This window comes from Protopterus annectens, chromosome 7.part0, assembly GCF_019279795.1.
Source record: "Protopterus annectens isolate FY-2018-M chromosome 7.part0, PAN1.0, whole genome shotgun sequence".
Taxonomy (NCBI): Eukaryota; Metazoa; Chordata; order Ceratodontiformes; family Protopteridae; genus Protopterus; species Protopterus annectens.
This window is the reverse complement of record NC_056739.1, coordinates 571,899,123-571,924,819: the sequence shown is the minus strand read 5'-3', so window position 1 is coordinate 571,924,819 and position 25,697 is coordinate 571,899,123. Positions and strand designations below refer to the sequence as shown.

The 25,697-nt window shown below is 43.7% G+C and overlaps 1 protein-coding gene across 4 annotated transcripts in view; it reads right to left on the bottom strand.

Moving 5' to 3' along the window:
• CCHR7.PART0H17orf49 (chromosome chr7.part0 C17orf49 homolog) overlaps nucleotides 1–19,855 on the bottom strand; it is a 623,656-nt gene extending 603,801 nt beyond the window's left edge. Inside the window, exon 1 of one of the 4 annotated variants that reach the window (XM_044077154.1) lies at nucleotides 19,242–19,855. In XM_044077154.1, coding sequence (XP_043933089.1) covers nucleotides 19,242–19,262 — 21 coding nt within the window. In that variant the 5' untranslated portion in view covers nucleotides 19,263–19,855. The remainder of the gene's footprint in view (nucleotides 1–19,241) is intronic. The other 3 variants (XM_044077152.1, XM_044077153.1, XM_044077151.1) reach the window with 3 other exon arrangements.
• Between the last annotated feature and the right edge of the window lie 5,842 nt (nucleotides 19,856–25,697).

Sequence of the window (25,697 nt, the reverse complement as noted above, 5' to 3'; positions counted from 1 at the left end):
ATCGAGTACAATCCCCCATTTGGCATGTACCTCACTGGACACCTGCAACAACTGGAAAGGCTGCAAAAGTACCTCACAAAGAGGATCCTAGGCCTTAAAACACTTGTCCTATATGGATAGACTCAAAAAACTCCAACTACTCCATCTCATATCGCCTACTTACAGGCGATCTCCGCTTGACTTACAAAGCCATGTCTGACCCAGCTCTGTTAGAAATGCTACATCTAAAGAAATCCCAGTCCCTCCCTACCACAAGCTCCAGAGACCGCAACCTCATTACCACAATCAACAGAACATGCTAGAGGGACATGCTCATAACCCAGAGACTGCCCATGCTGTGGAATAAACTTCCCATACATGTCGAACAAAGCACCTCATTGGCACTCTTCAAAACAAATCTTGATGAGTGGATGGGAAATAGAAAATTCACCCCGGGATCACTCCAGTGGCTCTACTTGACAGAGGTACTGGGAACTAGGGTTGGGTGGCACAATGCCAGGGTAATCCTATGTACTAGGCTTGTAAAGGTTCCATGGCCATTAGCCTAGTACACACCTATGAACCTGTGAATCAGTAGGTCACCTTTTTACTTGCTTTTCAAATGCTTAAACATCTGAACATCAACTGAGTCTACTGTTGTAACTAATTTTTCAAAATCTAGCTCTAGACTAGTAAGTTCTTGTTTTGATACAAGTAACTGACTCCCAACCACACTTTCTAAGGAAAAGAATTCCAGCCTGCAATGTCTTTATTAGGTTTATCTAAACGATTTTGGTGTTGGATGACAATTCTCCAAGAATGAAATAGGAGAAAGCTGCATATCATCACAGATACGACCTGCTGACAGAGACTCTCTCCAGTAAGATGTTATGAAAAACGATGTCAAACAAAAAAAACGGAACACCCAAGTTTAACGGCATCCAAACCCACACAGAGATGAAGGCTCCCAGTATCTCAAGCAAACCACAGCCTTTAGCTGGTCAGGTCTGAAAGAAAAATAAATGAAGCCAGACAGCGTCACTTAATGGTGCCATAATCCAAAACGTTTTGTTTTGATGGAAGACAAACATTTCTTCTCGTTTTAAATTTACTTTTCCTTATACCACAACCTACACCCAATAGGTCTCTCTGCATGGCTAAGCTTTCAAAGATAAAAGACATCAGCCATTCTTGCTGACTGGCAAGAGATGCAATATCACAAGATTCCTTCTCGGAGTCGCTTAAAATTAAGAAACAAATGATCAGTTGTCAATCTTCCATCTGTTCTTGACTTGTGGGTCTATGGTTCCAATCCTCAAAATTATCCAGCTGTTAAATAGCACGTGTCGGCCAAAAAATCTCGAGCTACAAATCTACCCACAATGCCACTCTACATTACCTCAGATCTTGTTTGCTGCTCTTACAGGAAGACGCGTCAGCTGACTCCTCTCGTAGTCAAGTAAAACTTTGCATTTTTTGTCCTTTGTTTTCTCTGGTCTACCCTTAGAGTGTGCATGTTGTATTTCCGTTTAGCGACTATGGTAGTGGAGATTACCAATGGTAGTTCCCTTCCCATCCCTGGGGAATCTTTCCTACCATTGCTGTTTTAATTTTGTGGTGCGACTGCTTGTTAGTTTTTTTTTTCTCTCTCCTCTTTCCTTTCTTCTGCCTCTCCAACATTTTTTTATTTAAGGCAATGGCAGAAAAATCTAAACGCTCCACTACTGGATTTAAACAATGTAGAGAGTATGGCAGGAAAATGCCAAAGTGAGATGGCAGTGATTGTTGTGCATATTGTTTGTACAGTAGCACTTTGGGGCACCCCCAATCTGCCAGTGTTTCAGTAATAGAGCCCAGCTAGAATGCAGAAATAAGTTTATATTCAAAGGGCTTCTTAAAGCCCCTTTCGAAAAAACCTTGTCCATGGTCAACCAGTTTTCCTCCAGCCTCTGGTTCCAAAGCTTCCCATTTGCTGACAGAATCTCCTTCAGTACTGGTCGTTAAAAAGCACAAGCATGCATCTGCAGGTTCCTCTTTGAAACCGAAATCTAGGATTCCAAAGCTTTCGGAACAGACTGAATCTTCGGCACTGTTACCTTACCAGTACCATTGACAGACCACACTAACTCAAGCTATTACTCCTTCTGCTCAACCTTTGGCTGCGGTTCCGACGCTGGCACAGATGGTCACAGCTGCCATGTCGGTGCCAATAACTCCCATGGCTCTGCAGACTTAGACCTACTGTTCCATCCTCCGTGCCAAAGACGGACATTTCTACTCAGCGCAGGACCACTTATTTCCCCTCCACTGATCCCTCTCTTGGGCAACTTCCCTAGCCCCTTTATAAAAAGACCAGAGTCTCCTAAGGGATTATCCGTTCACTCCACCAGAAGTCTCTTGAGGTTGATATAGTAAGGTTAGTGGATCAGATCCTGACAGCAAGGGGTTCCCCCCTCATCTTCTCAGCCCCCCCCTCTCACTTCTAGTGCAGGGGGTTTCTCTCCCATGACCTCTTCTTACTCTCCTCCTCTAACCTCTTCACAGACTTTAGAGCTCTCAACTTCAGCGTCATGTTACAATTACTTCGGCACCGGGTACAGCTCTAATGCCTTCGGTGCCTTCAGGATTGATGGGTCCCTGGGACCATGTCTGTAGTCAGGCTGAGGGGTTAGAGTTGGCTCCAATTTTCTCTATGGAGCCAGCCTGGTCTCTACAGGCTGTGCCAACAGAGGACACATCCTCTGTTCTGGCTTGTCAGGCAAGTCTCTCGGTGCGGGGTGTGATCCCAGTTCCAAGTTGTCAGTCTCAGTTTCAGGCTCCCATCCCTCCTCACAGGGTCCTGCCTCTCAAGCCATGGAAACGGCCTTAGCTGTCTCGTCTCAGGTGGCTCCTGTGTTACCTGAGGTGCACTGTCTCAGTCTCACTCTCTGACCCTAGGTTTATTGGTTCAACCACCAACCTCTACTCCTGGACAGTATGCGCCAAGGTTGCAAGATTTACCTACTAAAGGTGTACCCTCTTCCAAGTCCTCTTCAGATGCTCCCACTGAAAAGCCACCTCAGAAGAGATTGTGCAAGATGAAGCACCTTGATTCTCCCAAAGAATTTGTCATGGAAAACACAGATTTCAAGGAGGGTGAGAGCTCCCCATGGTCACCTTTGGAAACATTCTTGAGATCCTAAAACAGAGGGGTGATTCAAAGCCCAAAGACCCTTCCTCTGTCCAGGTATGAAAAGAATGTAAAGACTGTCTGCTGTGGGCATTGTTTTTCCACTCTTCAATGATCCTACTCCAGGAATCAAAGGAGTGGCAAAATGTGGTTTAAGAAGTCATAGAAGCCTTTCCAGGACACGTGTGGTACAGACTCCCATTGGGCCAGAGGGGAGAGCTACAATGGAAGACGCCATTTTAGGGGCAGTGGTGGTCCACAGAATCAGGGTTCCAGGGAGTCCCTCTCTAGACAAACCTATCAGTGCTCCAGAAAGGAGACCCGATTGCTTGCCTCTGGAGGCAGTCTGGGAATATTCTCCTTGAACCCAACTACCTGGTGATGCACAACTACCGATGCCTGGGTGCTAATTATTTCCAGAGATTATTCAACCCCCTTCACCAGAGAACTCAAGCAAGACTCCCTGACATTCCACCCAGTCAGAGGGATCAAGCAGCATGAGAAATACAAAAAAATGCTAGAAAGAGTGTCATCCAAGAAGTCCCACCAGACCAATTAGGATCCAGACTTTACTCAAGATTCTTTTTAGTGCCAAAGAAAACAGGACTAAATATCAACTTTGGATCTCAGCATTCTAAACAAATTTGTCCAAAAGTCAAAATTCCATGGTCACAGTTCAGTCAATACTTCCCTTCTTAGAAGAAATCGATTGGATGTGCTCTATTACCACAAAGATGGACAAACGCTGAAAGTTTCTCTGCTTCCGGCTGGGAGCCAGTCATTACCAGATCAGGGTGCTAACTTTGGTCTCGCCACACCCCCCCCCCAGGGTGCTCAAATGCATGGCAGTGGTCGCAGCACATTTGAGGCTGCACAGATTCCGGGTGTTTCCATATCCAGATGAGTCTCTCCTCACGGCTACCACTAGGCATTTATTTCTACAAAACGGACTTTATTCTGGAGCTCCCTCAACAGTTGGGCATCATGGTCAATTTTGCAAAGTCTCAACGGACCCCTTCTCAAGATAAGGAATTCATCGGAGCTCATCACAACACTCTGCATCCCTTCCCCTTCACAGGCTGGAGAAAATACAATTGCAGGTTCACCCTATTCTTTGATCAAACAAAATACTGGCTCAGCAAATTCTACAAGCACTGGGCTCCATGGCAGCAGCGATCAAGTTAGTCACACTGGCAAGATTTCATGCAAGACTTCTTCACTGGCAGCTTGCCAAACAATGGTCTATTCTAACCAACCCCATGAATCACCTAGTTTTTATATCCAGGTGATGCAAAAATGACATCCTGGTGGATACAGTCCAAGGAGATTCTTTTGGCCGTTCCTTTGTCCTCCCCTCAGTCTAAGGCCACAGTGACCATGGAAGCTTCCCAGATGTGGTGGGCATTATCTGGGGAAGACGATCCAAGGCAGATGCATCCCCCACAACCCCCCCCCCCCCAGAGACCAAATCTGCACATCAATGTTCTGAGGCTCAGGGCAGTGCTTCTAGTGTTGCAAGCATTTCATTCCGTCTTACTTCATAGGTTCATAGGTTCATACTAGGCTATCTGCCCGAGGGCATTTACAAGCCTAGCCCATAGTTTTGTGGCTTACGCCACCCCTTTAGTATGGGGAACTATACCCATTATTTTGCTGTGCCTCTGTTGAGCAGTGACACTGAGGTAATCCCTGGGGTATATCTGCGATCTCCCATCCATTGGTCAAGATTTCTCTTGAACAAGGCCAGCGAGGTGCTCTGCCTCACATACCGGGATTTTATTCCACAGCATAGGGAGTCTTTGGGTGATGAATCTATCCCTCCAGCACGTCCTATTAATAGCAGTGTCGAGGTTCAAGTCTCCCGCCCTTGTGGCTCTGACGGATCTAGATTTTTTGAGGTGAAGCATATTCATCAAATCTGGGTTTGACATGGCCTTGTATGTTAGGCAAAGGTCACCTCTGAGCAAGCGGTAAGCGACTGAATAGAGCTGGAGTTCTTTCAGTCGGGCAGCATAGGACAGATGTTGAGACCCTTTATCCTTTTGGTGAGGAACTTTTGTGGCCTCTCCAGCTGCTGCAAGTGTTGGGTCAGATACATTCCGAATGGGGCATTGTACTCCATCATTGGTCTGATGAGTGATGAGTATAGGGAGACTATGACCTCCCTTGATCTAGATGAGAATCCCTTCATGATAAGGTGGGCAATGTAGAAGGTCTTCCTAACTACTTTAGCTACATGGGTGTCGAATGACAGACTAGTATCAACCTGGGTCCCCAGGTCCCTGATAACTTCTTCTGTGCTCAGTGGATTGCCACCTATTTGGTAGCTAGGGGTAACCTTGTTTTTCCCGAAGGGTATGACTATGCATTTTTGGCATTTAACTTTAGGCCATGGCTCTGGCACCAGTTATCCGCTTCTGTGAGACCCTTCTGAAGGATATCTGTGTCAGATGTGTTTTCTACTATGGCCCAGTTTGCAGTCATCTGCAAACTTTGTCAGCCATAACCCTCCTGTGTTTGCTTGTACTTGGAAAAGTAGATGCCAAACAAGAGTGGGCCCAGGACTGAGCCCTGTGGTACACCACTTGTGACAGGCTTTGAGTCTGACATGGCGCCAGCAACTCTGACCCTGTGGGTTCCGTCACTCAGCCAGTTTGCAACCCATCTTGTGATGTATGGGTTAACATTTAAGCTGATGAGTTTTTCAATGACACCCGAGTGGGGTATTGTATGAAGGCCTTCGCCAGATCGAGGTAGGCTGTATGGACTGCCTTTCCCTCATCAATGGCTTTGGTGACTGTTTCGAAAAAGTCAACCAAGTTTAGAAGGCATGATCTGCCTTTGACAAAGCCAAACTGGGATGGATCCAAAGTCTGCAAATTCCTAGAGGTCCATTATGATCCTCTCCATGGCTTTGCAGATAAGGCTTGTCAAGCTAATGGGCCGGTAATTTCCAGGGTCGGTGGAGGCACCGCCTTTGTGAAGTGGGACCACAGTTGCAGTGCGCCACTCCCTGGGTACGTATCCAGAGGTAAGACTATGATTAAACAGCTGTCCTAGCTGTGGGTTTAATTCCTCGTTGAGTTCGTGGAGCACACAGCCGGGGACACCATCAGGTCCCATGGATGCTGTGTTTTTTGCTTTGGAGAGCGCAGTTCTCACTTGGGCGTTGGAGATGTTTGGGGGGCTGCAATCGCTTGGTATAGATATCTCTCCTTTTGGGGGGGGAGTTTGCACTGAACCTGTCAGCCAGTATGTTGGCAATGTCTGTAGGATCAGTAATCTTCACATCATTTTGAACTAGTTCTGAGCATATCTGGGAGTTTCCTCCCAGGTTTCTAACATAGCTAAATAAGGCCTTATGATTGTCTTTTGAGTCTTTAGCTATTTTTCTCTCAAAATTTGCTTTGGATGATTTTATGAGAGCTCTTAGTTTTTTACTTAGTGATCAAGGGTCTCTTACCTTTTAAGGATTTTGCTCTATCTTGTAGTAGCTTCCTCCTTTTGTTGTAGAGTTTGTTTATGGCTGGGGTCCACCAGACTGGACGCTTGCCTTTGGTACAAAGAGTCTTTGTTTTGCTTGGGATTGCCTTATCCATGCAGTCCTGCAGGTGCTGGTAGAAGGCATTTGTAAGTGATTCAACGGCTTGAGTACTGTTTTCCATGCTCGGGGCCTTAAAGGAGACCACACTAGTCTTTAGAAGTGTGAAGTCGGCTTTCAAGAAGTTCTTTACTGTGGTCTTTTTATTTCAGGTGGGGTGGGATGAGGACCTCCAGCGAGATTAGTTTGTGATCTGATCTCACCAGTGAGGGGTATACTTCGGTGTTGAACATTGTGCTCCCATGTTCGTGATGATGAGATCAAGTATGTTTTCTCCTCTTGTGGGGATGGTGACTAGTTGTTCCATGGCATTTGAGTTTATGAATTCCAGGAACTTTTGGGCTAGGGTGTTTGGGCTTGAGTAGTGTTCCCAGTCTATATTAGGGTAATTGAAGTCACCTAGTATGATGGTGTTTGGTGATACATTTATCCCCTCTAGTGTTTTCAGGAAGGCCATGTGAGGTTCCTGAGTTTGTGAGGGTGGCCTGTAACATGCTACAATTTGCAGAGCAGTCTTGCCTATGGTTAATTGCACCTGGATGGTCTCCGATGCATCGTGCGTTGCCACCAGTCTTGAGGTGTGGGTGTCTTTGATTAATATGGATACCCCCCCCTCCTTTCTTGGTATTGTCCGGATTTTGGGGCCGGAACGCATGATAAGAGGTAAAACCTGATAGTGCTGGGGTGCTCTCAGGAGCCTTGAGCCAGGTTTCTGTCACTGCACAGACATCAATTTTCTCCATACTGAGAAGGGCCTCGAGTGCGTGCATTTTGAGATTTAGACTTCTGGCATTGAGCAGCATTACCCTTAGTTTTTTCCTTTTTGTGTTCTAGGGTGGTAGGTTTAGAATTTGAGCCTTGCCTAAAAAGGCACTATGGGGTGGCAAGAGCCTTTGCCAATATCCGAATCCCAGGGTGACAGGTGCAAGCCGCCCTTTAAGCAGCGTGGCTTGTCCAGCATGTCATCCCAGGCAGACAGACATTGGATCCCCTTTGAATGACACCAGAGTTTAAGCCAATTGTTAAAGCTGATCATCTTATCTCTGTATTGTGGCATCATTCTTGGTGAAGGTAGGATACTGCTCAAGGTCAGGGTCATACCTGCCTGGGCTACATAATCAGAGAGCTCCTCAATGTCTCTTTTCATGTAGTCCAAGGAGGTACGTCTCAGGTCGTTTACACCAGCGTGGACAATGACTGAGTCGTATTTGTACCTGCTGTTGAGAGACCTGAGTGCTTGCGTTATGTGGCGGATTCTAGCGCCCGACAGGCAGCTTACTGTGACCTTCTCCTTACTCAGTCTGGTGAGCGGACGCCAGTGTGTCTGACTATGGAGTCACCAATGACTAGTGTGTCTGGCATTGTGTTTGGCCTTAAGGGCTGTGACTGTTTGACACTCTGACTGTGAGGTCTATGTGTTGCAGGTGTTGTGTTCTGAGGTGGTGGTTGTTTGGGTGTCTGCTTTGGTGGCCTCTGCTGTTTTGGTAGATTTTTGATCAGAGCCACGAGTATGTCTTTGTGTGTTTATGTGTATGATTTGAGGTTGTGATGGTACTATGTGAGACTGGGTCTATAGTGTGTGTGGTAACCTTCTCCTCCTGACTGGTCTTGCCAGTCCTATGTTGAGAGCTCAGCCTCCAGTTTGGCAGTATAGTTGCATCTCTCGCATGTATTTGTGTTTTGTGGGAGGAGGAGAGGGTTGTCTGTGTACATGAGGCAATTGTAACATTGCCTCAATATTCCCAGGTTCACCAGCTGAGCAGGAGAGGACACTAGCAACTGATCCCTCGACATGCTAGAAGGACTAGACACAAAAACTTTAAAAGAGATTCCGGGGGACGTGGGTGACCGAGAAATGGGGGTTTGCCTTTTTGGGGTGCTATCTATAAGAGTGCCGTATCAAGGTAATAAGTACTGTAGGAGCAAGTGCTAGGTTTAACAGATAGAGAAAAGTCTACTTGGAGTCAAGTAGAGATGATCTTTTTAGGTATTAGAGAAAGTGCTAGTAACAGGGATGCTTAAAGGTAAGATTGAAAAGAATGCACTCTGCAGTGTGCACTAGAGAAGTTAGATATGAAAGTAGGTAACTTGAGTTTTACCTGTTTAAAAAGTTAAGGTTTAGTGGAGAGTTACTATTTTTAAAACAGCAAGATGGACTGAAAGGGGTGGTTACTTTTGTATTTTGGTACTATGAAATACTGTAGGATGGCCAATAAATTTAAATAATTGAAGGGGTGGGATTTCAAAAGTGATGGTTTTGTGATTACTCACATAAGCCAGTGAAAGTAGAGAGAAATGAGATATATGGTCAGATTAACATCAGAGGCGGGCAACTAGAAAGACAGTGGTATTTAACAAGACAACTTAAATGGGTGGGAGGGAAAAATTCTGCCCGACTCAGAACAGAGAGAGCTGTGGTCTCTTTTGAAGTTTTAATATGCTGTTAAAACAGAATGCAAGCAAAACACAAGGTAAAGAAAACAAACTACAGTATTCAAAATATAGAAAGGCAATACAGAAATACAAAAATACTTCGAGGGACGATCACTATTCAGACATGTCCGGAGTCCAGTACATCAACAAAACGGGGGGGGGGACAAAGTCCTACCTGCTGAGTCGAGAAGGGTAATGGGTAACAACTTCCAAATACTTTGACAGCAACACACATCACAGGGAGTTCAAACATGATTGCGGACAAACTGAGCAGGTGTATCTTCATGCCTTACGAGTGGTCTCCAACTCCAGAATGGCAAAGAAACGTTTTCTTCGCTGGGACCATTCTTGCTGTGACTGGTTTGCCTCATCCCTGCACAACAAGTGCAGAAGCTAGTTTGCCCTAATTCCCCCTCAGGGGGAGTCCCCCCAGAGATGCTTTTCTCCTCAACTGGCCACCAGGTCTCCTTTATGTCTTTCCCCCTTTCTCTCTGATCCCTCTTTTCCTCAAGAAAGCAGGTCAGTTGAGAAACAAAGTAATCATCACTGCATCTTACTGGCCTTGACAATTATGGTTTCCCTTCTTGGCCTCATCTTCTTCAATGTCAGTGATTCTGGACCCAGTTCCAGACAGTCTGTCCCACCCTCAGGGCCTAGTGCATCCCAATATACAGACCCTCAAGCAGACTGCTTGTTTTCTCCAATTCAGTTAGTCGGTAGGCATACTGACATCCCTTCTCCCGTACGACATTTTGTTGGCATCCTGTAAACCATCCACCAGGAATTTCTACCACAGTAAATGGAAGAGATTTTCTATCTGAGTTTCCGATAACTGTCTGGACCCTTCTTTGGCACCAGTAGAAAAAGTTTGAGTTTCTAGCTACCATCTTTGGTAAAGGAGCTTCTGTTTCCACGGTTAAGGTTATTTTAGCAGCCATTTCAAATTTCCATAACAGTTTCGGTGATCAGCCCTTAAATCTCCTACAGGCTTTATAAGGTTTTTCTTACGGGTACCATTTGTTTAAAGCCCCATTCAAGGATCCTCTACCACCATGGGATTGGACTATTGTATTGCAGTCTCTTACATTATCTCCGTTTGAACCTGCAACTTCCTGAGACTTGAAATTTCTTTCTTGGAAAATGTTGCTTCTTATAGCAGTCACCTTGGCGAGACAAGTCTCCGAATTACAGGCTCTATGTTCTAAAGCCCCTTATCTAGTTTTCCATAAAGACAGTGTGTCACTCAGAACAAACCCATTTTTTTTCTAATACAGGTGAATACTGTTTGTATCTTCTGAACATGCACAGGTAATTACCTTTATCTGGACAGAACTAGACATTTTAGACAATCAGAATTATGTGCATCTTTCGCAAGCACAACCTTGGGCAAATCTGTTTCCAAGGTTACTCTATCAAGGTGGTTAAGAGACTGCATTTCCTTTATCTACATGAAAAAAAATCTAAGCCTCCAGTGAAGGCACATTCTACCAAATCTATGGCAACTTCAGACGTTTTTCATTCTAAAACTTCCATGTCAGAAATTTGCACAAATGCAACATGGACTACTCCACATACTTTTATTACTCATTACAAGTTGGATATGGTTTCGGGGGGGGGGGGGTTTCCTTTGGTTCTATGTTTTTTAGGAATATTCTTCCATAGGGCCACCCAGGATCTAAGGTAGCTGGGGACTCTGTCCCACAAGTCAAGAATAGATGAAGATTGACAACATCAAATAAAGTAGTAATGGCTTACTCTAACGTTCCATCTCTCCATCTAGGTTGTCTATCATCTATTCTTGCGTCCTGCCTCACTGTCCCCCTCCTATAGAATTCTAGAGGAGTGACTTGTTGTCCTGGGCTTTTTTGTTGGGATACACCTTGGACATGGTTTCTAGTTTGAGCTAGGGCATTTTCTTCTGTAAGCCTGCAAACTAGATCTGAGGTAATGTAGAGATTGGCATTGTTGGTAGACTTGTAGCTGGAGAGAGTTTTTGGTTTGAGAGCGCTATTTAATGGCCGGATCAGTTCCAAGGATCGGAACCGTAGACCCACAAGTCAGGAATAGATGAAGATCGACAACACAGATGGAACATTATGGTAAGTCATAACTTCTTTTTACAGCTGAAAATCAACCACTGTAATTTTAATTCAAGAAGGCAAACACTTATGGCTCCATATCAAAAACACTTAAGCGATATACATAACCATACCTAGCTTTTCCTAGTGGCTGTCTGAACCTGGAAGATGCTATAGTAAGGAAGTGCAGTGAGCAAAATTCCACGCATGGAGATATGGTACACATTCTCAAATCACATAAGGATACTTTTGGTCACACAGGTGAAGCTCAGATTCTTATCTGCATACAAGGATGAGTTACACAGAATTAGTCAATACACGTTGAAGGTGACCACCCCAAAATGAAGCACAAACTGCCACTTAAAATAGACCACTGCCAGGAATGTTTACTGAGGTTGCCACCATCTGCATACACGTCTCTGCATTGTAAACAAATTTCAGCCCAGAGAATTTCTTGTTCAAGTGATTGACTGGCAAGTAAATTACCTAGCAGCTACTCTTACCAAAAATGTTATGGTTAAGTCTTTGCATTCATCCATCAATCATTATGCATGATCACTTAGCCACTGTCCCTTACAACCTTTCCTTGATTTGTATGGTGGCAACTATGACATATTGCACAAGTCCCTCACTCCAGAGCACATGCCTCAAATTCTTTGCTCAATAATTCTGGAAAGCGCCAAAATATTTGGGTGAGGGCCCCAAAATTGAGGATAATTTTAAAATAGCATTCTAAAATCACTATTTTTTTTTTTGTTTCTTAAAAGTTGTCTCAGGTTTCAACTTTCTGTCACCTAAGAAGTTAAGTTGTGAGTGTTTCTGCTATTTCACACCAAGCTAATCGAAGGAAGGACACTGAGCAAACTCGGATCTATAATATAGAACATTAAGTATCCTGTTTTTTTTTTCAAGTTATTTATAGCACTTGTGTACTGTATATTTTTCTAGCTAGTTTAACTGTGTGCAAGGTATTAACTGGAAATTACCCACTTTTAAGCATCTGTTGGGTTGTTTGTTTCCGATAACTTGTTGCAGTTAAATGCTTTCTCTAGAGGCTACTTTAGCTGTTTAAAACTTTCATTTAAAGGCTCACTGCTGCTTTTCTGCTGTGAGAAACATTTCTGCAGTTTGTTTCCCACCCTCCCTCGCTATTGGTATGGTGTTCTTATAGTTGGTGGCTTTGCAGTTGCCCACCCCTACTGTAAATTTGATCTGGGACCCTCCTCCTAGTCTAGTGCCATTACCTCATTCTACCCAATACAGGGAGAACACTTGAGAAGGCCAATCAGCTTAGTTTCTGCTACTCCTTCCTCTTTCCACTAAAAAAAAAAAAAACAAAATTTCTAAACTTGTTTCTTGACTTTCCTGTGGCTAGTCTAGATATAGATTAACTGTGTCCAGCACTATTTGTAGGCTTCCAGGCCCCCAAGCCTTTCTGTGTTGGAGGGAAGCATTCTAGCTTAATTTTGTTTCTTAGAACTAGCCAGTTTTTTGTTTCAGCACTCAAGTCCGTTTCTTTGAGCTCAGCACTTGTTCAGAACTTACTGTAAGCACTAAAAATAAGCTACAAATTACTACAGCACTCAACTTTCCTCACTATCTAGAGGAAAACAGTTTCTAGTACTCAACAAATAAGCACATATCCAGGCATGTCTAAGGGTCAGCTCCCGGTGTTTTCTCCTGTCTAGCTGATGAATCTGGGCATCTTAGGGCAATGCAGTAATTGCCTCATGTACACAGACAACCCTCTCCTCCTACCACCCAACACTACAACCTGTGAGAGATGCACTTATATAGCCAAACTGGAAGCAAAGCTCTCTTCACCCAAGACTGGACTAGACAGCCAAGAGGAGAAGGTAAACACTTGCACCACACCACACTGAGCACATAGTCCCTCAAAACCTACACCACTAAAACACACAAACACAAAACACACACCTACATTCACGGAGGCTCTCAGTAAAAACCTGCCCAAGCAACAGAGACCTCTAAAGCAGAAGCACAAGCAACCTCCACCCCCCAACACAACCCAAATGACACATAGCCCACAAACTCATTGTGCCACTCAACCACAGCCCATAAGGCTTAACAACATAGCCAACACTAGTCATAGGTGAGACTCTAGTCAAGCACACTGATGTTCCACTCACCAGGCTAAACAAGGAGAAAGTTACTGTCAGCTGCCTGTCGGGTGCTAGGATCCACCACATAACGCATGCACTCAGACCACTCCACAACAAGTACAAATATGACTCGGTCATTGTCCATGTTGGTGTGAATGACCCGAGACGTACCTCCTTGGACTACATGAAAAGGGACATGGAGAAGCTGTCCGATCTTGTAGCCCAGGCAGGTATGACCCTAGCCTTGAGTAGCATCCTGCCATTACCCGGAATGATACCACAGTACAAGGACAAAATGATTTGACTTCAACAATTGACTAAGCTTCTGGTGTCATTCTAAGGGGATCCAGTATCTGTCAGTCTGCCTGGGATGACATGATCAACAAACCACGATGCTTTGCCATAGATGGCCTGCACCTGTCGCCCCTGGGATTCCAGACACTGGCTAAGACTCTAGCCACTCCTATAGTGCCTTTTTTAGGCAAGGTTCAAATGACAAATTCACCACCCTAACGGGTACAGGCAAGAAGAATCGGAGGATATTGCTACTCAATGCTAGAAGTATAAACCTCAAAATGCACTCAGTTGAGGCACGCCTTAAAATGGAGAACATAGACATTGGTGCAGTGACAGAGACCTGGTTCAAAGCACCAGAGAGTACCCCTGCATTACCAGGCTATAATTCATACCACACCTTTCGGCCACCTAACCTGGACCGAAACACTAAAGCGGAGGCGTGTCCATATTCATTAAGGATATCCGCATCTCCAAGCTAGTTGCCCAGCATAATGCATCCGAGATTATCCAAGTGCAACTAACTCTGGGCAAGACCGCAATCCAAACTGTAGCTTGCTACAGATCCCCCACCATGCCCCAGGATTCCCACTCCTCAATTCTTAATACACTGGAAAATATTAGGGTACAACCTAATAATGGCCGATTTCAACTACCCTATCATTAACTGGGAAAACTACTCCTGTACCAACTCTTGTGCTCAACGTTTTCTGGAATTCATAAATTCCAATGCCATGGATCAACTTATCCACACCCCCACCAGGGGCAGCAATATTCTATACCTGGTTATTACCAACATGGGCAACTGGTGTTCCACACCAGAGGTCAATTCGTTGGTCAGATCAGACCACACGCTAATCACCCTAGACATCCAGATCCCTCCCCCTAACCCCCATTAGGGAAACCACAGTAAAAAAATTCTCTAAAGCCAACTTCACGCTTCTTAAGACAGAAGTGGCAAACTTCACGACATGGACATGGACAATAGAGGTACGACTGTTGAATCCTACACAAATGCACTTTATAAGCACTTACACGAGTGCATGGATCGTGCAATCCCCAACAGAACCAAGATGCTATCCTCCAAAAAAAGGAAGCCAATCTGGTGGTCCCCTGCCATAAAACTCTACAACAGAAGAAAGAAACTGTTGCAAAAAAGAGAGTAAAATCCCATGATTGGAGAAACTCCCTGGTCAGCCTCAGTAAGAAGCAGAGATCCCTCAAAATCCTCCAAAGCTAGTTATGAAAACAAAATCGCCACTTACTCTAAAGACAACCACAAAAGCATTCTATAGCTATGTCAATAATCTCAATGGCAACACTCAGATCTGCTCTGAGTTACAGCACAATGGCACTAAATATACAGAACCAACTGATACTGCCAACATCCTGGCAGATAGGTTCAGTGATAACTTTACCCCCCCTCAGTGGTTCAGTGATAACTTTACCCCCCCCCCCCGTCATCCCCTAAAGGGCCAATCTCTATACCAGAAGAATGCAAAGTTCCTGTAATCACAGCTGCACAGGTAAAAAACACACTATCCAAAGCCAAGAACACAGTATCCATGGGACCTGATGACATCCCAGGCTGTGTTCTACATGAACTACAGAATGAACTGGCACCCCACCCAAGTACCATGTTCAATCATAGCCTCACCTCAGGCTATGTGCCCACTGAATGGCGCACAGCAACAGTTATCCCACTCCACAAAGGGGGAGCCACCACAGACCCCGGAAACTACCGCCCCATTAGCCTAACAAGCCTGGTCTGCAAGTCTATGGAACGTATCATCATGGAACTTATAAAACAGACATTGGTAATCTCCACACTCAAGACCCCAGGGTACCTTTGGCTAGGCTTATATAGACCCTAGGGCCAATAGCCTAGTACCTACCTATGAACCCTTGAACTTAAGTTAATATACAACACAGATTTTTACAAGACATTCTTTATGAACATTAATGACAGAGTGTAATCTTCAGTGGCTACTAGGGACAGGAAAAAAAAAAAATAGGAGGTAAAAATCGGGAATGTTCTGTGAAATTAGAGACAGCCATGAGGTATCAAAGGCCAAACACACCACCCCCCTCACTTTCCATTAACCTTCTAACCTTCACCCAAGTAATCTCCAACTACTCGCCCTAACAAAAATCACCCCCCCCCCAGGGTCCATCTTAGAGTCTCCCATCCAAACAAAATCACTCTGTGGCACTATCCCTGACACCTTCAGTGACCATTTCCCTGCCTTCATCCATCGATCCAGTAGCTCCGTAAAACACCAACATCTCTACATTCAAACTCGCAATCTCAGCAACTTCAACCCCTTAATTTTTTCTAACATCTTTAAACAAATTAACCGGCAACCTCTAAATACCCTCCCACTCGACAATGCTTTTGAACATTTTAACTCCATCTTCCTAGATACTCAACTCCCTAGCCCCCCTAAGAAATAAGCGAATCAAAACTAATTCTGCACCATGGCTGACCAAAGAAACTAAAATTATGCATCACAGAGACGCATCCTGGAAGCTCTAAAAGAAAAATAAATTGTCCTCTACCTTACTCCTATATACCCAACTCCACAACCAAGTAAAAAAACTTATTACCAAGGACAAAAAAAATACTATAATATCAGTCCAATAACAAAAACCCAAAACAATTCTGGAAATCAGTCAACTCCCTACTTCATCCCAGATCTCAAAACAATCCTTGCCCTGACCCTAATCTATCCGACAGTGAACTGAGCTCCCAATTCAATACCTTCTTTACTGAATCCATAGCTAAGCTAACCAAAACATTCCCTAATAACCCACCTAACTCCCTTTTCACTTCACCCAACAACTCAATCACCTCAATTTCCATCTCAAACCTGTTTCCACCACTTTTATAAAAAAGCTTCTATCCAAGCTAAAGCCATGCTCTAATGCCCCTGACAACATTCCCTCTTCCTTCCTCAAACATGCAGCTGAAGGTATCGCTCTCCCAATTAGTATTCTGATTAATAGATCCTTAAATGAGTCATACGTACCAAAACTCTGGCGTTCAGCCTACATCCTACCTCTTCACAAAGGAGGCAAAAACACCACTATTTCTAACTTCCGCCCCATCGCCCTACTCTCTCCCAATATCTAAAATTCTAGAAAAATGTGCCCACCACCAACTTTTACCTTATCCAATTCAAAATCACCTCTAACACCCACCCAGCATGGCTTCAGTCCTGGCCACAGTACCATAACTGCCCTACCTACTATCCTTCCTAGAAACAGTCACAAGCACGAGACTCTGGACTCCTTGTATCCACAGTACTGCTAGATCTTTCAAAAGCCTATGACACCATCTCCCACACTCACCTTCATCATCTGGCTAATCTCAATCTCTCCCCAAATACTCTTTCCTGGTTCTCCAGTTACCTATCTGATAGACCTCAAGCAGTCAAATGGAAGAACTCCTCCTCTTCCTTCTTGCCTACACCTACTGGCGTTCCTCAGAGGTCCATCCTTGGACCCATGCTTTTCAACATCTTTATAAATAACCTTCACACCTTCATCCCTGACACCACAGTCATCCAGTACGCTGATGACTCTACCTTGGTCTGCTCTGCCCCAAACTTTCCTGAACTACTGACCAAAACCCAATTAGCCTTTACCACTACAGAGAACTGGATGCACCAAAACAACCTTCCTCTCAACTCCAATAAATCCAAAAAACTAATTTCTCTCTCCTCCAAGGTTTCCTCTTTGGACAAAAACACTTTCAATGTCCTAAGCCAAACACTGCCATTGAAGTGGTCCCCTCTGCAAAACTCCTTGGCATTACCATAGATGAACACCTCAAATTTGATCTTCACATGCAACAAAACAAAGAAAACCCACCAAAAGCTAGGTATGCTATATAGGAACAATCACTTTCTTTCCATCTCCACTAGGCATACCCTGGCAACCACCTACCTTCCCTTCTATATGGAGCCCCTCTTCTAACCAATTTGTCTGTTACCAACACCTCTAAGCTTGCTATAATAAGATCTCTAAATTTGCCACCAAATCCAAAACATCAACTCACCACTGCCTCAGCCTTCACTCTCTGAACTGGTTAGAACTCCCTAACCACCTAGACTATCTACAACTAACCACTGCTCACAAACTAATATTCTCCCCTGATAAATGCCCAGCCTTAAAGGACATCCTTCCTCCATACATCCCTAACAGATCACCGAGATCTGAACACCAAAACCTAATCTCCATTCTTAAACCCAAACGACCCGCCGGCCAGCTTTTACTCCCCTTTTCTCTAGGTAAAAAATGGAACACTCTACCTCCTTCACTCAGGACTATACCCAACAATGAATCCTTCAAAATTCAACTTTTTCTTCACCTATCTTCCAAATGGAAATGCTTCTGCTTTCACCCCACTTAAATTCTAGGGACTCCCCACCAAGCTCTCCTTATCCCCACTCCACTATACTCTCATACTTATTCTTATTGCTCAAAAGATCCAAAACTAGCAGACTTTAATTGACTCCAAGCATGTAAATATTGTTTCATCAAAAAAAAAAAAAAAACACTGTCGTCAAGTTGTTAAACTGTCTCATAATGTATATTACAATCTGCAACTCTCGAATGTATGAGCCATACTCTTGTATTTCACTTTGTAACCTTTATTTTCTATTTTGCAACCTATACTGTATGGTATTTCACTTTGCAACCTTTATTGCAATTTGTAACCTATATTGTATTATACTGTTCATGGAGCTTTTCTCCCCGGGCATCCACTGAAAATGGGCACTTCTTGGCCCAGTGGACTTCCCCGGTAATCAAACTGAAAATAAATACATAAAATAATTTTGTGACATCTGACTGTTAAACTATTAGCCCTTGTAAAGCTCTTAGACTTTTGATTCATAACATAACTGTGAAACTAACGGCAATTAAAACTACAAGTATAGCACCAAAAATCAAGTATCCATCATTATACAATAAAATTATATTAATAACCCATGAAGATTCAAGAACACTCCCATTTTTCCGTAATAGAACCCCATCACTAAAAAAAGCATACCTCTCAAATGTCCGATTATCAAGACAAGAACGTCCCTGATTTTGACTCAAATTATAGCTCTGTCCCTCTTAATCCCAACTAAAACTGGTGACTTTTGGAGAAAAGATTATGAATTATCTTTAATAAAGGACAATAATTATACACTTTTTACTTCAGAAAATATACATTAATGCACATTCTCTTAAGTCAATATGTCAAAATAATAATGATAATTAAAAAAAAAAAAATCACCATTCTCTGAATTTAACCTAAGCCATGGTGAGATCTGTCCGACTAGATGAGAGCTATGCATTCAATTGCTGGTAAAAATGTTCTATAAACATATTACAAAACTCTCACCAGTTTTCCTTTCCTAAGAAATAAAAATGAAGTTATATGCTAGCCACAAAAACAGAACTACAATGACCTAAACAGATACGGGCTGGATATTCTTTAAAGTCCACCCCCCACCAACAACACAACATACATAGAAAAAACGTACCTGTCCACTACTCACAACAACACTTACCTTTGTGGACGCTGAAGTCATTGCTGAACGCTTTGCCGATTATCCTCTTAGCCTGCACTATGGAAGAAGCATCTATCCAGTCGGGAGCTCAGGTTTGTAACAAAACCTGGTCTGTAACTTTTTATTATTATTTCTGCGTTCTTTACTCAGCTGCAAAAATTTGGTACCACAAATATAACTGGGGACCGCAGATAACAGAAGACAAAACACTTTAGCATTGCTTCACTACAGCAAAATACCAAAGGTAAGTGCACAGAATGTACAATAAATATTGCATCTTAGTACAAACGATTTCAAATTGTTGTGCCCGGGGTAAAAGAGGAGTAAAACACTAACATAATTTTAATTTAAATTTGCAAACTCCTGACTGTTGCATCTCTGACCCTATACGGGGTCTTTTGTGTTCCCAAGATTGCACCCAACTAGTAGAACCAGCACGGTCTAATGCCCCCAAGAAGTTGCAACTACTCCACATATCACCATAGAGTGCCTAATACTAAACTATAGCTTCGGCGATAAACTGTTACGGTAACCACTTCCAGCGCCTTCAGGATTCCAACTCCCCCCACCCCATACGTCTGGTTACTATGCAAACGGAAGTCACGCCATCTCTGCAACCATCATTGGTCTGATTTAATGCCATTCCAAATCGTAGACCCGCCCCTCCACAAAGAGCCATATGCTGATTGATGCATATGCGCTGGTATTAATTGACGGTATCACTTTTCTTTTTATAGTGCCATCTGGTGGCTAGTAAGGTGAACTAGTTACCTTGTGAATACATTGTAAAGATAATAAATGTGGCATGGATAAGACGAGACGCACGCAAGCGGATCCATCGTTTGTACTGAAGTAGTATAAATTCCATATTCTACACTGAAAGGGTGAATGTCACACATTCTGTCGGATATCCATGGTAAATAATATTACGTAATATTAATTAAGAAGTAAGCACAGCCGCGGTGGACGGTGATGCAGCCGTTAGCGTTGTCGCCTCCAAGCCGCTGCTAGCATTTTACATTTTTGGGGGCCCTAAATGGGAATATAAGGCGTGATCACACTGCCGTCATACCCCCTACCCTGTCAAGCTCATCCCGCGCCATTTAACCAGCACTGTATAGTGTTACTACATTCATACCCTGAAAAAGACTTGGAAGTGCCAAGGTGCACACACTGACAGGCATTTAGTACCAGTGTTACATTATGACAAGCGCCTGTACCACAGCAAGATAGCCACTCACAGAGATACACATGCACATTGACTGGCATTTAGTACTAATGTTACATTATGACAAGTCCCTGTACCACAGCAAGATAGCCACTCACAGAGGTACACATGCACACTGACTGGCATTTATTACTAATGTTACATTATAAGTCCCCGTACATGTAGTGTACCATCATGCACTACCACTTACTTGGGGTTACCATTGGTGGTTATAGGTGCAAATGTTGTGCTTGTTAAATTTTCCCTTAGCACTTGGCTTGTGGTCCACCAGAGTTTTTCTGTGGCCCTGCTCTACTGTTAGGTAGAACACTAACCCTATTCTCAGAGGTACCGACACACCTGTCACCCACTTGCATTGCTAGCTGTTTTGGCGCTTTAAATTGGCCATTCAGTTTACGCTTTCAATCAAAATGAAATCATCGGGCTGATCAGGAACAGAACACGAGCTCGCACACAAACTCGAAGAGTAATTATTGATTGCCCATTATATGCCGGTATCAAAAAAAAAAAAAAAAAAAAAGTGGGGGGGCTGGCCGCCGGGCAGAGCAGGGACTCGGGATCAGGCTACTGATCTCGGGACAGTCCCGCCCAAATAGGGACGTCTGGCAACCCTGCACCCACTAGACATTCCTAAGTGCGACCTCTTTTCCTGACCATATAAATTTACCTAACACTATGGACAGACAATTTTTCACAGTTTCTTCAGCCAGCTTGGTCGAAATGGGCATCCTGAGGCAGTGTAGCAACTGCTTCATGTTTGCCGACAACCTTCTACTCCTAGTCCACACAAACTGAACATATGAGAAATGCAGCTATATTAAGAACCTTGAATCCATGCTATGTCACACACCAGTCAGTACGTATGACAATGAGCGGGTTGTCAGCATGCACACCTTACCTCCTACTCCATGCAAACCCACATCACACATACCTACATATGTGGAGGTCCTCACCAGAAACATACCTAAACACCACAGACAACACAAACACAAGCACGCTACACATACTACTTCCTCTGCAGAGCACAAAATAGCTCATGCACCAGTGTCTCACCTGTCAAGCTAAACCCAAAACCAAACATTAGTCATAGGCAATTCTATCCTGAGACACACAGATGTCCATCTCACCACGTTGGACAAGGAAAAAGTCACAGTCAGCTATCAGTCAGGTGCCAGGATCTGCCATATCACACATGCACTCAAGTTTCTCAACAACAGGTACTGTTATAACTCCATCATAGTCAATGTAGGTGTGAATGACTTGAGATTAACCTCGCTGGACTATATGAAGAGAGACATGACTGAGCTCTTGGACTATGTGTCTCAGGCAGGTATGTCCCTAGTCTTAAGCAGCATTTTACTTTCACCCAGGATAATGCTGCAATACAAACAGAAAATGATTGACTTCAATAATTGTCTTAGTTTCTGGTGTCATTCTAAGGGGATTCAGTATCTGTCAACCTGGGATGACAAGGTTGACAGACTTCAATGCTTTGACAGAGATGGTGTTGATCTGTCACCCCTGGGATTTTCGTTACTGGCGAAGGCTCTTGCCACCCCTATAGTGCCTTTTTTTAGGCAGTGTCTTTGGGACAAAATTCCCAAAAACTAAAGTTCTGTGGCTGACAATGTTAGTTGATGACTGCAAAGTGGGAGCAGTCATACACTCTCTAAATGATGTCAGCATCCTATAAGAGGGTCTTACACAAACTAATGACTGATGCCATAATCACGGCCTTAAACGTAGTGTAAAAAATGTATATTACCCCTTTCGGTAAGAATGATGTTCCTTCTAACTACCACATCAATAGCAACACCTTAAGGAAGCATTCAGTGGTGAGAGACCTGGACACACAGGTTGACAGCAACCTTATATTTGATCACCATTCTATATTGCTCACTTCATAAGTAAGGGCACTGCCTCTAGAAAAAGAACAAGTTATAACCTCTCTGTACTCTTCCCTCATCAGGCCAGTAATTGAGCAGAACACCCCTTTTGGTATGTACCTTTCCAAGCACCTGCAGCAATTGGAGAGACCACAAAATCCCTCACAAGGAAAATTCAAGGTCTTCAGCATTTGTCCTATATGGATCATTTCAAATCATTGTCTCTTTATTCTGTTTCATACAGACTACTCAGAGGTGATCTCTGCTTTGCATATAAGGCAATTTCTGACCCTACTTTATTGGAAATGCTGCGGATCTGCAAGTCAAATGGTAGACTGGTTACTCGCTCTAAAGACCTTAACCTAGTATGTGACATTAACATAGCCTGCTGGAGGGACATATTTGTCTCCCAGAGGTTACCACACCTTTTGAATAGACTCCCACTTCATGTCAAACAGAACACTTCATTGGCCCTCTTCAGATGCAGTCTGGATGATTGGATGGGTAACCATAAATTCACCCCGGGGGTTCCACCTGTGTCCCTTTTGGACAAGGGCAATAGGTGCTGATTGTGGAAATAAGGGTATAACTTGGCTAGGCTTGTAAGGGCCCTAGGGGCATTGGCCTAATAACTTCCTATGACCCTATAAGAGGGTGCAGTGTTTGTGATGTAGGAGTCAAAACCATGCTGCATCTGTGGTGTGGTGGTTCTGTGTGTGTGTACACGTGTGTGTGTGTGTGTGTGTGTGTGTGTGTGTGTGTGTGTGTGTGTGTGTGTGTGTGTGTGCATGAGTGCATGTGCTTGTCTTATTAGAAAAGGTAGGACATCTAGTGCTGTTTATTGCATTTATGATTTGTACCCTCCACCCTCAACCGCTTTTCCCATTTTTGCAAATGGGGTCGGGGTTTCACTTTCCACAGTGACAATCATCTTGAGCCAAGGTTTACACCGCTGGATGGTTAGCCCTGCCACAGTAGTTCATTCACACTACTTACTTGAGCATACACTCTCACCTTCAGCCAATTTGGAGTGTCCAATCCACCTACTGCATGTCTTTGGAATGTGGGAGGAAACCAAAGCACCAGGAATAAACCCACGTGACCGCAGGGAGGACATGCAGACTCCACACAGAAGGCACCCTAGCCAACAATTGAACCGGACAGCCTCTTACTGTGAGGCAATAACACTAACCACCACACCACCTCACCATGCAGGCATATGTGCGAGTGCTTAGGTCTGGTGAGTGTAGAGTAAAATCTGGATAAAGCCAGAAATAACAGGGTACAAAGGCTCAAAAACAGGTACAGAGTTTAAATATTGCTCTTATAAGCTTACAAAGTTGCTGGAATAGCAGGATTTGTGTTAGCATACATTTTCAGAAGGGTATGAGGTCAGAAACTCAAATGTATGACATTATTTAGTGAATTTAGTCCTTGGTGATTTGACAGAAAACCACAACTTTTTATGAGGAACAGACCAAAAATGTGTCTTTCGGCTTTTTCCGGTTAGGGATCGCCACAGCGGAACTCCGGTCTGCTAATGATTGGCAGTAGATTTTTACATGCCGAGTTGCCAGCTCTGACGCACAACCTTCAACAAAGGTACGCCCATTCACGCATCTCTGCACACAGAAGACGCTTTAGCTGAGAATCGAACAGGACAACGTCTTACTGTGAGGCAACAACGCTACCGCAGCACCACCACCGCAGTTTTTACCAAAAATATGAGGCAACAATCTGGACATTCTGGGAAAATATGGACAGTTGAGAGCTATGGTGACTGTAAAAATATTTTAAATCATTTTCTTACAAGTCTGATCTCCTCTTCATTATCAGCTGCATTGCAAAAAATTATGCCACCACTTTCCCTAAATTATATGTTAAAGTTCCTTCTCCTGGACCCATCTACTCTCTCCTTCTAAAAGATGATTTGGGAATACTAGAGTTCCGAACAACCAACATTCTCAACAAAGCTGCAGTACAATAAAACACATCTCCAATCTGCTTACCTCCATAAACAGCCTATTGCTTTGCATCAGGCACTTACCCCAGCTGCTGCAACCAATCAGGTCCCTTGCTTTACTGAAGCGGTCCTGATCGAGGGTAGCTTACAGGGAAATTAAAAAAAAAAAATGGAATGGCGGAATCGCTGAACCGCACGGTGACATTGCACAGCCATGCAAACAAGCAAAGGAGAGAGAAACCCACAGCTGCTTCATCTGGGGGCTGTCGTACATGGGGAGATAATCAGGGGCTCCCCGTGGCCGTGGGATTGGCGGGTACCTAACATCAGCTATGGTTGCCTCACAGTAAGAGGTTCTCTGGTTCGATTCTCTGGCTGGAGAGTCTTTTGAGGGAGTCTGCATGTCCTCCCTGCAGTCGAGTGAGTTTTAAGGATATGCAGGTAGGTGCATGTGTGGGCTTTGTATTAGAGCACTACCCCACCGGATGCACATTAGCAAGAGCCGCCCAAGACCCAGCACATGGTGATTTTTTTTTTCTATATGGTTGAAAAAACATGATGATGTTATGTTCATCCACATGAATAGTCAGAAGTTCTGCAAAAAAAAAAAAAAAACAGGATGTGATACATCTGCAAACTCTGTTTTACGGTACAATGTCTTAGTACACAATCTGAGTAAGTAATGTGAATGCTGGCAGGATGTGCAGACTTTGCACAGAAAGCATCCTGGCCAAGAACCAAGTAATGTGAAACACAGACCTGGAGAAATGCAGGAAGGCCTTGGGATACATAGAAAAAGTATCTGGTTAACCAACAAAATCAGTTTTACATTGCCCCCCACATGCCCGCTACTTAAATATACCAACTCTGATATCTCACTACATTGATGAAAATGGTAAACTGCTATTACACAATCAATATTCATGAAGTCACAGGCAAATCTGCATGGCATGTCAATCATGCATTATTTGCCTGCCACCTCATAGACAGTAGGCATGTCAATCACTTTGACCATGCCCATTTTTGCACAAACCGACCGGTAGTGTAGTGTTCTAATACAAAGCCATGTGTGTATGTGTGTGCCTTCTATGAAGGTTGGCACTGGGCTGGTAACTCAACATCGTAAAACACTACTACCAATCATTCTGCGGATCGGTGATCCGCTGTGGCAACCCCTAACCAGGAAAAGCTGAAAGACATTGCTTTGCTATTAATTAAGCAGTAAGCAAATGTGAAGAAACAATATTTAACAATGCGGTGACTCTTCTAGTTTAAGTTAATAAGTGTTATGCATTTTTGTTAATTTGTTCCCTGCTGTGAGAGATAATGTTCTGTATTCCAGAGACATAAAGTTTAGAGCATACTTGCAACAACTCATT